This window comes from Limanda limanda, chromosome 6 (assembly GCF_963576545.1).
Source record: "Limanda limanda chromosome 6, fLimLim1.1, whole genome shotgun sequence".
Classification (NCBI taxonomy): Eukaryota; Metazoa; Chordata; class Actinopteri; order Pleuronectiformes; family Pleuronectidae; genus Limanda; species Limanda limanda.
Genome location: NC_083641.1, coordinates 3805001 through 3819288, shown reverse-complemented (window position 1 = coordinate 3819288; position 14288 = coordinate 3805001). Strand labels below are relative to the sequence as shown.

The window sequence follows — 14288 nt, the reverse complement described above, 5'->3', positions numbered from 1 at the left end:
AGGTCATCGGCTGTGACCTGCCGGCTCTCCTACACCTGTTCCATTCCAGGACCAGTAAGAGAGCAGGCAAGATCATTGCTGATCCTTCACATCCCGGTCACCACCTGTTCCAGAGACTTCCCTCCGGAAAAAGGTTCCGGGCTATCAGGACCAAAACGTCTCGCCATCTGAACAGTTTTTTCCCCGTGGCAGTGGGGCTCACAAACAAGCCCCCTGCACCACACTGACTCTGCATCACACTGACTCTTCCCCCCACCAGCCCCCCCCCTGCACATAATTTATAATTTATAACTTATATATTACTGGCACTATCACCAATCTCTGCACCTTCGCACAGCACGTGCCCATAACTCTTTTACTCTGTTACTGTATATATGTATATACTTTATTCTACTTTATTCTACTTTATTCTATTTTATTTTATTCTATTTCTTATATATTGTTGTTTTTCTTATATTGTTGTTTTTATGTTCAGTGCACCAACGACACCAAGTCAATTTCCTATATGTGCAAACATACCTGGCAAATAAAAGAATTCTGATTCTGATTCTGATTCTCTATTTTACATTTGATTGATTTTTGCAGCAAAAATCAGCAGATGTTGTTGCATTAGTCTGCCTCTAGGTTGCAGTGTTGATTTATGATTTCAAGTTCACCTGTCTCCTTGAATACTGTTGCACTGCAGAACCACCTGGAAAATATCCGCCATGCAAACTGACGACCATCGATAGGTTGTCGTCAAAAATAAACTTAACAAGTAAATTACGCTTTCGGCTTCAAAGCCGTAAAACACAAAAGTGCAAATTGTGGCAGATAATCATTAAAGAAGACAGTAAATTACATAAAAATGTGATGGATTTTAACCGACGACTTTGGTGTGGTTTTGAATTTGGCCCAGAAGTTAATATGAGTGGAAATCTTTAATTGACTTGAATGGAGCTTTGTGGAGTCGGGTTCCCCATACACAGATTTAGACTAATCCCTGCCTCCAAAGCATATTCACTCCCTGTCTGTCAGCGAGAGAGAACTGAGTGTGGTTCAGCAGGAAAACCGTAGAGCACAAAACTAAAATCACTGCTTCCATGTTGAATTAGACATGTGAGCAATTTTCTCAATTCGCCTATTGTACACAAACCCTTTCTGACTCCACATGCTTTGATTAACATTGGTCCTGGTCACTTGATTTACTGGCTAATTAATTAATTTGATTTGATTGTCAATTGCCTTTGGGCTCTCAGGTTACACATATCCAACATGGATAATGAAGGTTATGATGTGATTATGTGAAGTAGTCAGCTTTTGAATTTGTCTGTGAAAGGTTTTAGGACATTTTTATTCCACCATGGAGGTTATCGTCTGCATTTGTCTGATAGTTAGCAGGGTTACAAAAAAAACACTGGAGTGATTATCACTTATCTTGGTGGAAGGACATGGTTTGGGTGAAGGAAAAACTCATAAAATATTGGTGCGGATCCAGGATTTATTTTTCATTATCTTCACTCATTTCTCTGAGAATAATTCATGAATCATCATGAAAAAAATGATTAATGTTTAGGGGAGTGATATTTATTATTTGGTGCTATTTGGGGCAGATCAAATAAAAATCCAGATCTAGTGAGATGTGTTTTCATAAGGAGACTGTTAGGCTTTGGCGGAGTGGTCTCTCAGTGCCCTTCTAGTTTTGTTATTTGGATTAACACTAGGTATCTTGAAGCTATCGCTTTATCAACTCAAAAAAAACAATTAACTTGATTTATTAATATTAAAACTTAATGTAGAAATTTAGCTAATTCTTCGGAATTGCATATGAACATGATTTTGAATTGACAAAATATATCAGGATAGTGTTTCTCGTTTTTGGGCTCTCAGTGACCCTGCAAAACATGTTTAAATAAATGTTCACATGCACTGTGACATCGACAATATTTGATACAACACTTTCCTTCAGAACCCCTACAGTTCCAATCTGGGTGTTGATGAGGTGAACATTGAGGTTTAATTTCTGTTTCAGATATTGACCATGAAAACAAAGGTACACAAACAATGTCGAGGTCCAAGGTCCACTTGGTGGCTGCTCTGGAGCTTTTGATCATATCAGATGTTCTTCCTCATTACATTGAGTTGATAATTTGTGATTATTTTGTAGTTTGAGTTTGTCTTGGGTCATTAAAGAACTTTTTGTTCTCATTGACTGAGAAGTAAACATCATATCTGCTAAGGAAGATCATGTAAAAGATTGAAAACCTACTAAATGTAACTAGAAAGGAGAACAACACCATTGTATTCTTATGTCTCAGTCTTTTCCTTTTTGTATTTTTTGAGGATTACTGGGCAATTTTAGAGTAATTCAAATAAAACAGATGAACATGTGACAAACAGTGAAAAGGACACAAATGTCCTTCATTTTAAGGGGTAACAAGCAAAGAACAGTTGTCTAATTGACCTCAAACATAAGTTATGGCAACATACTGTAATTATTTGTATATGAAGACTCATTTGGCAGAATAAATGTATCACCCATATATAACATTAACAAACAAACAAAAAAACATATTTATGCCTTTTGGTCAATTCCACCGTTTGTCACTTTTATGAAAGGAGTTACTACCTCATTGCCTCGCTAAATTTTGAGTCAAATGAGGTTAGAAGAAAAGAGAAACTTAATGTCCCCCAGCAGAGCACATACCTCCACCAATGCCCATCAGCCCGCTTAAATTCAATCAAGCTGCACCAAATTTCACACTTGCAGATATCAGTCCCCTAAATATACTTGATTCTTTCATCAAGATCCATCACTTATTACCTGAGGAATCAGTGAAAACGTCAAAAAGTGCTATTCCACAATTCTCGTTTCATGGTTATCCGTTGACTATTCTATTTTTTCTAAATGCAGCCAACTAAAAGACAAGCAAACGCACAGTGGTGAATACACAATGTCTATGTTGAATGTAACAAGTGTTTGGATCAATGCAGGAAAGCTAATGTCACCACAACGTAAGGATTAATAATTAAACTGTTCCATTTTCACTTTTTTTAAATTTTTTTACAAAAAGGAATTTGTCATCCTGCGCTGACATGAAACCTGGAGTCTCCTTCTAATTGGGTTTAACACTGCTCATGGCAAACTCATCAAGTTGTCAAAACATGCACGTTTGTAAGATTCCATGGGACTTATTGCCGTGCATGATCTCAGCCCTCACATGACCGTTGGAGTTGGAGCAGCATTTTAAGAGTAGGTTGAAACACTGAGGTGGTTCTGCTACAGACTGACTGCAGTGCTGCTGAAAATGCAAAAAGGTGAGACTGCAACATTCCACACACTTACCTCTCCATCTTCTCCAAGGACAGATGGCCAGACGCCCATCTCAGACAGAGATGAGAGGAATTCAATTCGCCAACCATCGTTTATAACGACCCCCCCCCTCTTCCCCCACTTCCCCTTTATCATTTTCTCTCCTTCTTTTTCTCCATCTTTTTAAGTCGCCTAATTTCAGATGCATTCATACATTTTCAATATCTTTATGTATGAGTCTCTCTCCCCCTTCCATCCTCCTCCACACCTCCCCTGGTCGCCTCCCTTCCCCCCTCCCCTTAATTTTCTCTCTTTCTCTCTCGCTGTTCCTTTCTTCCTCCCATTGTCACCACCTCCTTTACCTTCCTCAGTCCTCCCTCTTTCCTTCTTCCCATTCTTCCTCCTTCCTTCCTTACCTCCCTCCATCCTATTACTGTAATCCATCACTCTTCCATCAGCCACCATACAAACAGGCCTCCTGGTTTCCATAGCAACCGCCTCCGGCCCAGCAGTGCGCAGCCCCTCTCTGATTGGCTGGCAGGGCCCAGGCAGTCTCAGTCTGTCTGGTAGATGTGGTAATTGGCTGGGAAGTCATACACACACATGGACACGCACGCACGCACACACACACGCGCACACACACACACACACAAACATACAGTACAGTATTCAAACACTGTCATACAGTACACACGTTCATGCCCAACCACACAAATGCACAAACATAAACACACCACACATATACATACATATATTTTAATGGGTATTGAAACACACACACACACACACACACACACACACACACACACACACACACACAAACATACATGTAAGGGAGACTGGGGTCAGAGTAATGAAGCCCATAAGAAGATGGGGGCTGCAGGCTATGTATGTGTGTGTGTGTGCATGCAGCCTACAGTATTTGTGTAAACGTGCCTGTAGTGTATGTTATGTGCATGCATGTGTGTGTGTGTGTGTGTGTCTCTGTGTGTGTGTGTGTGTGTGTGTGTGTGTGTGTGTTTGTGTGCGTGTGTGTGTGTGTTTGTTTGTGTGTGTGTGTGTGTGTGTGTTTGTGTGTGCAGGATTTTGGATAAGGTTGGAGTTCTGCCAAAGGATGGATTGAGGAAGTGTGTGTGTGTTTTTTGAGCATATTGTTAAAAATACCTATATCTCCCCAAGGAGCAACGTGTGCACTGGTTTTTGGTTTTCTGGCGTCTGGAAGGAAGCAGGAAAAAATGGAATTGTTGATCAGCTTGACTTCACCCTGCTGCTGTTGCTCAGCCAGGTCTGGCCAACACAGCAGCTATGATGAATGCCTCATCTCCAGGAATACATCACAAATAGCAAAAACTGTACCTGCCCTGAATAGCAAAGTGTATTCTTCTGCAGTGTTGTTCAGAAACAATTGTGGACAATGGGCCTCCATTGTCCTCCTACCGCCCCCCATTCCCAATTTTCCAAGGCAGCTAAAGGAGCAGAACAATACCGTCCCTTAATCTTTTGGAAATTCTTTGTCAATTTGTTCTTTTATTCAAATGAAATGTATGTTTACGGAGTGCAAGGTAAAAAAGAAAACAGACGGATTCTGATAGACGTGTTTCAACTGCAAAGTGCAAAATTTGAAATGATAATTGGTAATTCAGAGGTTTGAAAACTGATTTTGAACACGTTGCTTTGATAGGTTGTTATCTGCACAGCAAAAAGAGGAAACAATGGCTGGTGTTGGTCTGCAAATACAACTGAATGTGTGGGAAGGATTGTGTGGGCTAGAATGTCCTGCAATTTTTTTTTAACTGACTGGTAAACTAGCCTAGTTGGCAACGATTCAGACAAGCAGACGAGCAGACAGACAGACTGACTGCTGTCCAAAAAAATACACAAATATTCAGTGATTTATACCACAGGGACTAGAACAAATGCATGCACACTTGCAGACACACACACGCACACACACACACACACACACACACACACACACACACACACACACAATGACACATAACACAAAGGTAGAGGTCATTTTTCAATCTCATCTTTTTAATGGAAAAAAATGAGTCGAGGGAAGAGAGAAAAAACGGGGTAAATCGAGAAAGCTGTATGAATTCACAGAGAATGACTGACAGCAGTGATGACAGCAATGCGGTCACAGTCCACATTTCAAAGCATTCCCAGGTACCACTACCAGACAAAGAGAGAGAGAGAGAGAGAGAGAGAGAGAGAGAGAGAGAGAGAGAGAGAGAGAGAGAGAGAGAGAGAGAGAGAGAGACAGAGAGTGAGGAGTGGGGAAGGGGGTTAAAAAATGTCCAGGAAGATTTTATCTTCCTCTCGAGGTAAAAAATACAAATTATAAATTCATCTTTATCCGGTGTTGTTTACAACAGACAATCACGTTGAAAAAAATGCAAAGATTGAAAAATAAAAAGAGCACCCACACTCGCACTCACACACACGTACAGTAAGTTTCTTATTTTTGGAGAATAAAAAAAAAAAAAAGTGCAAGCAAAGATCACAGAACGACAATTTACAAGAGAGGCCGACTCTCAACCCTCTGACCGAGCCACCCCAACAGCACTAAAGTGGGAGGAGATGGTTGTTGTAGGCGTCAACTTAAACCGGAAGGTTCCTGCTGCGGCTTAGTTTGACCCACCCACCTCATCACCACATTGGTTTGTCCATTTATACAAAGGGAAGGCTCAAGTTTCATTGAATAATCACACACATCTTCCAAAACCCCAACATGGCTTCCCCACCCTCCTCAGATAGAACAATCAAAATTGGTTTGACTCCACCATGCTTCTCCTATCAGGTGCAGGAAGGCTCCAATTATAAAGTCTTTTCAGTTGTCATCGTCCTTCCACTCAAACATGTCCCTTATATTCAGACATCATCAACATCCATTTTATTGTTAAACCTGTTACTATTAAAACAAATATAAGATCTGATTGATGAATGAGAATAAACATTTGTTTTGATTGAACACTACTTGTTTTGGTGGCAAATAGAGCACTAGTACTACATGTATACCTGTTTTTACAGAGGTAAAAACAGGTATACAGAGGTAAAAACAGGTAAACGTCTCGATCCAAGTGGATTGTGTTAATGTTATGCATTCATGCACATGCTTTTGTTGTAACCTGCACTAACCATTACAATCTCCTAGCAGTACAAAGTGGTTCCACTGAAAAGAAAATATCTGCAAAATAAAACGATTTCACTATTTTGGTTTGGTTTGCTTCTCTCTGACCTTCCAGTATTCATAAGTGATTAGACACACACACACACACACACACACACACACACACAGAGCCAATGCAGCCACGCTGTGCAAAATTTGAAAAAACACAGATTACAAAACCAAACACTGAAACAGGAAATAAAGAGGAACCAACAGCAGTTTAAGGTTTTTTCCTTTTTGTTATTAAAAAAATCAATACTGACAACATCAAAATATGAAATCAGAAACATTTCAGGTGTCATTCATGCATCAGTGGAGTTACACTGAATCAAGGGGTACCACAGTATTTGCACCTAATGTCCTCCTGTGTTAGATGACAAACACGATTGCAGGTCAGGTACATTTTCACAGCTCACCCGATCTTGGGACTTTCCTTTTAGAGATGTGATGCAGCGTTAAAATGAGATGGTCATTCAAAAAACCCACAACCAGCTGAATTTGACCTGTTTCATACTTTGATATGTACACAAGAATATTAAATACTGTATGAAAAAGGCCAGTTGTTGCCCTTAATTCAATCCCCTATTTACAGCTATTGTCTCCAAGCTTAAAGCTCTTACATCGCTGGATGAATGTCCTCTCTTGACCATATGAATAAAACAAAACATCCTACTAATTCAGCACTTCGACCTCTGTTACCTTGCAATCCACCCATTAAAGTTGTCTTGAGACTTACAATTAAACTGGTTGAGGATAATATAATAGGCCGTTTGGCTTAAAAGAAAAAAAATGTTATTTTCAGTGCAATCTCAAATAATAAATGCTGGCTGGCTGGCTGGCTGGCTGGCAAGATCAATCACTTTATAAAAATCTCAGTCTCAACATTTCAGCTTGGTCTTCAAGCGCTGATCTGTTATACTGGCTTCTAATGTGCAGAGCAGACTGACAGGTAGCAAGATTTAAAACCTTTTTTTCCGTCAATTTTTCATCTCACAAAACAGGTGGCCTCGAGTTTTGAAAGACACATAGATGACAAAAAAAAACAGCTATTATGAGCTGGCAACCTAACCGACGAATACATCCTGCCATCAAACTTTTCCAGCACCAATATCTTGTGAGTTTAATTCGCATGTTTGATATCTTCATCTTCAAAGATCGCAAAATCTTTATTAAAGGTTTCGTCACTGAGGGTCAAACAGAAGCAGCATATTTGGCCATACTTGGTGACACTGTGACTGTTTAGAACATAGACTGTAAATAAAGATGGATGATGTGTCTCCACTTAATCCTAAATCAAGCTAAAATATCACCAGTATGGGCGCCGACATCCTGCTCTTTTGACACCTCTGCTCAGTGGTGATTGTTGAGTGGAGCCGTGGCATCGAGGTCCTGCCGGTACAAGCACTCGACCAATCGTGAGTCAGTCACAGCCGTCAATCATGGCGTTTCAGACTTGATTAAATAATCAAATTCAAACTTGCTGGAAAGATAACCAGCTGAAAACACATTGGATTAATAACAATTACCTGAAATGATAGAAACCATATTTGGAAAAAAAATACTTTTTAGTTTAGTCCATGTCCCATCTGCTAACATGGAGGAGGCATCCAGCAGGGGGCGATCAAGACGATTTGGCTTTACTCATGGAAGCTGTCATGACATCCAACTTGATTTACAGTCTATATCATATAATGGAGATTAACAGGGGTTGTTTATTGTCTCTTACAAGTCATTATTAATGTTTTTGATACTCAAAAGACATATCTTTAGTGGTGTATTGAACTCATACCAAAGAATTTAGTATCATCATATTTGTTGAGAATTAAGTCTCCTTAATGTAGTAAAATGTGCGATGGTTATTCATTAAATGACCTATAGTACCCTGTTAGAAATTCATTAATTAATTAAGTAAGTATTTGTTTACTTACTATGTAGTTATAGCTCCTAAAGGCAATCAATTTAGTGAGGACTATAACTTTCGATGACTCAAAACTTAGTGTTTTGTGTTGGGACTTGACGTTCAGGACTAGTTTCATATTTTGGGGAATATATATAGCACTTTTGCTATATTGCCAACAGTCAGACTAAACAATAAGCCAGGTACGATGGCTTGAGCCAAACGTACAGAATACATCTACCAGCATTTCTTCAGCTCACTAAGAACCACGTTATTTCTCAGTCGTTTCAACAACGTCATGTTACAAAGGGTGAAAGTGACAAGTTATGGTTTTACAAAGGGCAACGTGTGCCAGACAGCGTCTTGGCTGAGTGCTTATACTTCCTGGAGTCACTTCCAAGAGAGAGTCTGGCACATATAGTCCACAACTTGTCTTTTTGACTCTTTGGTTTGTGCATATGTCAGATGTCAGGCTCTTCCTTTTACAGTTGCTCACTTTGACTTAGGACTACATTGAGACGACTTGTGAATTGCAGAACAAAGCCGTTGTTCCACCTCTGCCTTTACAAAAAAAAATGACATTCATATAACCTTCACGCTGCTCAAAAATCCTCTCACAGATCCCACCTGGCATGGAGCTGGCTACAGTTTCTGTATCGCTCAAAAAAACTCACATTAACAGACACACAGGCACACAAAGAGTTTAAAACACACCCAGTTTGGCCAACAGTTATTATCACAAACACATTATTGCGAATTAAGTGTGCTTTCTTTTCAATTTCAATCAAAAGAGTTTCTTTAAAAACAATTGAGATGGCTACATGCAAATGAAAAATAAAAAATAAAAAAGGGAATCATAAAAAAAGACGTTTTTTGGGCCTTGGCATGGGCCGGACAAAGATCTGCATTGACCACACATCAATCCTACATTCTTGACACACAGATAATAAACACCAAGCACCAGGAGAGTTTCAGTCTTGCATTGGCTTCACAGTCGGTGTTTCATAGAAGGGGACAGGTGAATGGAGGTCAGGTTCAACTTGTGAGAGCTGCTAATCCTAAAATGTAATTTTTAAATACATTGTTTTATCAGAAATAGCTGATGAGAGAAAAAAATCCATCTCTCCTCTCATCTAAAGACGACCTTTGAACTCTAAAGCCTTCTGTGTCGGTCCCAATATGCATTGTGTATTTGTGGAAACCTCATGCAAAGAGAGAGAGAGAGGACAGGGTGAGGTCAAAGATGGCCTGAGCTCCTGACCAGATGTTTTCCGGTAAGGGGGAGTTTTTTAAAAGGTGTGAAGATAGAGCATCAGTCTTAATTCTGTACAATTTGCTCTCCCTTTGAATCTGCACAGGCCAGCGAACCCTGCAGACAAGAAACTGAGAAGCGCTCCACAGCTCAGCTTCGACATACACTGCAAGGGACAGAGGGAGGATATGAAATCTTGGTTCAGTGTACTGTATATTTCACAGTTGGCTAACAAACTGCTCTGTGGTAACCCGGGGTCTTCCAAGTCCTGTCCTTGGCTTAACACCTATCCATTTTATGAATCCTCACTCTCTTCTTGACTGACTTTCAGCTGAAGATCATTAGGGCTCTTCCAAGGGCCCTTAAGAGGGTTCCTGTGGAGTGGTATGCCTCTGAAGTGCCCTTGACAGGCTGGAGTGTTTGTCTCGCTAGCAAACTTATAGTCAGCTGATGAATTCCTTAGAAGTGAGGGGGGAGGCCGCTCAAGCACAACAGGGAGCGTGTATGACACAAAAACACAGAGGTTGGCTTGCTGCTGGAGAATGGGTTTAAGAATGAGTATGGAGCTGTGGATGCTGTGTGCTCGGTCGTGTCAAAGGTCGCGGGGACAAACTGAGGAGGAAGTGGCGACGAGGAGATCAGAGGAGGAGGGAGGCAGCTGAGGCACAGAGAGGGGGGCGTTGGAGAGGTGGCTTGGGAAAGGATGAAGGGCCGAGAGGACGAGAGGCAGCTTTCGCAGATTAAGTGAGGGTGATGTAGGCTGAGGCCTTCTCCTTCAGTTGTCTCAGACACAGATGACAGCTCCAGCTCCCTGCAACACACACACACACACACACACACACACACACACACACACACACACACACGCACACACACACACCCACAGAGCACATCACAGATCAGCAGTTCAATCACCGCTATTGTAAAGCCTTGTGAATTAATCCCTCATTTCAGACAGCATTAAGTAACACTGTAAATTAAAGCCCCGTGGTGAAACATCACATGCTGTGCCTGTGGTTTGGAGATGCAGGGGACTTGACAAGTACTTTGCTGTGGATTTTGGCATGTGGTTTGTACCATTAATTAAACATCCACTTGAGACAGATGTTAAAATTCAACACTCCTTCTTGAAGCATCTTTTACACTTCAATGAGAATGTGTTCATGAATGTGTGTGTTGTGGCTGTAATGTATTTTTTTGTTTGTAATATGTTGTGTGAACACTAAGCACAGTACAGTATGTTTATATATAAATATATATATATTTATATATATATATATTTAACATAACCTTTCACATTCTCTGCTCAAGCATAAATCTAAAATAACTGAGTAGATGTCTTTCATAAATCAAGTGTTGCATTCGTGGGCAGAGCATGACACTGTTAGCGAGCGTTAAAACACGTGTGGCACTGCTGCTGTATGTTCAGCCAAGTGACACTCTTGCCATGGAAACAGATTATTTTTTGGACTACCCGTTTCCATGGCAATGCCATCAAACATCCTAAGGCAGCCATCTTACGTTTCGTGGGGAAAAAACTACTGGATACAGATGTACCTGCTCCTGTTCTATGATCACAATCGCATCATTTTTTTAAAGTCCTTAAATTCAGCGTGTCAGATTACACGACCGTTTTGACCTGAGGTGTCACTCTCCTCATCAACTCCAACAAAGAGGTTTCATTCCTGTCGGTTTGGTTGTTGTTAACAAGATTATGCAAAAACAACTGGATGGATTACCATGAAACTTGGTTGAATGATGTGGCATGGGTCATTTTAGGAGGCGGATGCAGGATTGTTTTTTTTAAAGATTTTGCAAGAGGGTGTCTTTAAATCTTTTTTATATTTGTTGATTTCTTAGATAATAAATCATGGATCTTGATTGAAAAAGTCTTTCTTCATTAGGGAGCTGATATCTATGAGTGTGTGCAATTTGGTGCAGTTTAATTAAATTTAAAGGGACTGTTGGGCCTTGGCGGAGGTATACGCTCTACTGAGGGTCCTTCTAGTTTTGATTGTCTCTCCACCTACTGCACTGTTATGTAATCATTTACTAAAAAAGACTTGGATGAAATTACATGCAGGTGTGAACACTTGAGAGGTCCTGGTATGCAGTGTCTGTATTGGCTTTACTTAGTGTCCTTAGTGTTGCATTGTATTCATGCTCCGTGTTATACATACCCTCTGGTGGTTCAGACATGGGAGGGCTCAGACAGTACATGTGGTAGCCTCTGTCACAATCATCACAAAACAACAGCTGGTCCTGGAACAGAGGAGAATATTCAGATAAATGTCATTATAAAGTGGGAGACTTGAAATCAAAGCTGAGGACAGAGCAGCATTCATGTAATGTGTATGGTACTGGAATATATGCATTGGTGTTCATATAAATCAAAGGGTAAAACAAATAGGCCCCTCGGTTATTTTTTAAATCATGAACAGAGATGCAGACCTAACAACCTCCCTTCGTTGAAATTGTTCCTCATTCTCTCTGCACCGTGACTCTGCTTTACTCCGTTTACCTCCTAACTCTTCATGAATTAAAAAAAAAATGCATTTATTGCAGGTCGACAATTCTTTCTACAAAGTTTTCTTACAGGTTTAAAGCTGTTTCATTCCGCAGAGACTAATTGGGCAACAGTACAGCTCAGTGGATGGACGTCATCCCTCAGCCAGAGGGAGCCACTCTCGCATCCTGTGAATCTAAGCCAGCGCCTGAATCACTGTTCATACACGCTCAACAAGACATTAAAACTTTACATAAAGTATATATATATACTGTATACTGTGTGTGTGTGTGTGTGTGTGTGTGTGTGTGTGTGTGTGTGTGTGTGTGTGTGTGTGTGTGTGTTTGCAGGCTCATGTGTTAACATGTAGTATAAAGTGAGATCCTACATCGTTTTCAGACGTGCCACACAGGCTGCAGGACTTGCACTCGATGCACTGCCAGCGATAAGTCCTCACGGCAGCAGTCATGTTCACTGTGAACTGCAGACAGGATGGGTGGCCTGGGTGCACACACAAACACACACGCACACACACACACACACACACACACACAGACACACACACACACACACACATACATGCACGCACGCACACACACAATCACACATCCACATAATGTTTTTCATTGTCACTTTCTGTATTTTGAGGACAGTCATCCATTATCCACCTATTCTATCTGTCCATCTATCTGTTTGTTTTATACATTTCAGCAGTGGAGTTTTGTAGAAATGATTGAAATTGAATTACTTGATAGAAATTCTTCATGAGATGTGGAAGTTGTGATATTGAGCTGGGATATTTAGCAAAAGGTAAAAGAACATGATTTAATTGGAGCTGTCTCAGGAAATATGATCATCAATTTGTGATTTGATTTCTGAAAAATACTGATTCTGGGAAATATTTTCAACATGACAGTGTCACTGCAGTGCACTCAAACTGACATTGAAAAAAATAATCAATGTCTCCTTTTGTTATTCTTCCTGGTACCGGCTGTTACATGGTACTGTAAATATAATTATTACATCATCCTCACTACCTGACCTTTATCTTTGTGAGTGATTATAAAATATAAAGAAGATGACCATACCAATGCTTTGCATGCATCAACCCATTCACTACAAGTCACATACATAATTTTTGCTTCTCTTTTTTTATTGTCAGATGAAAAGGAACAGATGGGGAAAGTATATACAGTACATGCAATAATACATAAATTCTGCATTATATACACTGCAATCTCTGCATGTATACATGTAACCAGAAAGAAAAACAAAACAAGTAAATAATACAACCACATAAAATCACACTTAAACTCTACTCCAATAAAATTTACTGTACAACCAAAATACATATCCCACAGATGCATCCATGTCTCTTGTAATACATGATTTACCCTCATGAACAATGGTTTATAATATCACAAATGTAAATTGATGCATAACAATCCAGGATTGAAAGGTGTGCAACAAGATTTAAAACAATTTTGTGTTTTTGCTAGAAAAGGTCACACCAAGATTTTTTTGAATCCCTCAACATTTCAATGCCAAGAAATGTCTGTGTTTGACAGCACAGTGATCAATGGACAAGACCACTGTAGATGAAACTAGGAACCAGATTGAAGGTGAGTTTATTCCTGACCTTGACAAGACCCGTCAGTGTGTTTTTTGCACTTCTGTCATACACAAAATGTAACATTGTGTGTTTTGCAAATACTGGGAATGCATGCAGGTTGTTGAATAATCTTAATTTGTGAATTGTCTAAACAAATTCACATGCTCAACATTGTACAAAACTTTTTATAAAGTCCCCAATCCTTCTGCAACAATGATGAATGAGATGAAGATTACATTGTTTCTAGAATATCACTATATTATTGGCTGTTGATACTTTCTGAATAAGCCTTCAACTTTGAATTAATTCCTGACACCTCTCAAGTAGCAACAAAAATACAATATTTTTGTTGAAAAAGAGAAATCTAGTGCAACAGCCTGTGTTCTCCAAAGTATGTCTTATTGTTTTTGGAAGTTTGAATGTTTTGTCTTCCTTTCAGGAAGCGAAGGCTTCATATTCCTTAGCACACAGAAAGGAAATCAACTTGCAGAAAATACGTTGAGGAAAGAAAATGCATTACCTTTTATTTTGTAAGTTATGTTATCGTTGAATGG

At 39.8% G+C, this 14288-nt stretch overlaps 1 protein-coding gene across 1 annotated transcript in view; it reads right to left on the bottom strand.

Annotated features, from left to right (window-relative positions):
• Positions 1 to 10356: 10356 nt before the first annotated feature.
• Positions 10357 to 14288, bottom strand: part of dpf1 (double PHD fingers 1) — a 40691-nt gene continuing 36759 nt past the window's right edge. The window contains 3 exon segments of the mRNA XM_061073559.1: positions 10357 to 10427; positions 11797 to 11878; positions 12511 to 12623. Of these exon segments, the coding sequence (XP_060929542.1) occupies positions 10357 to 10427; positions 11797 to 11878; positions 12511 to 12623 (266 nt within the window).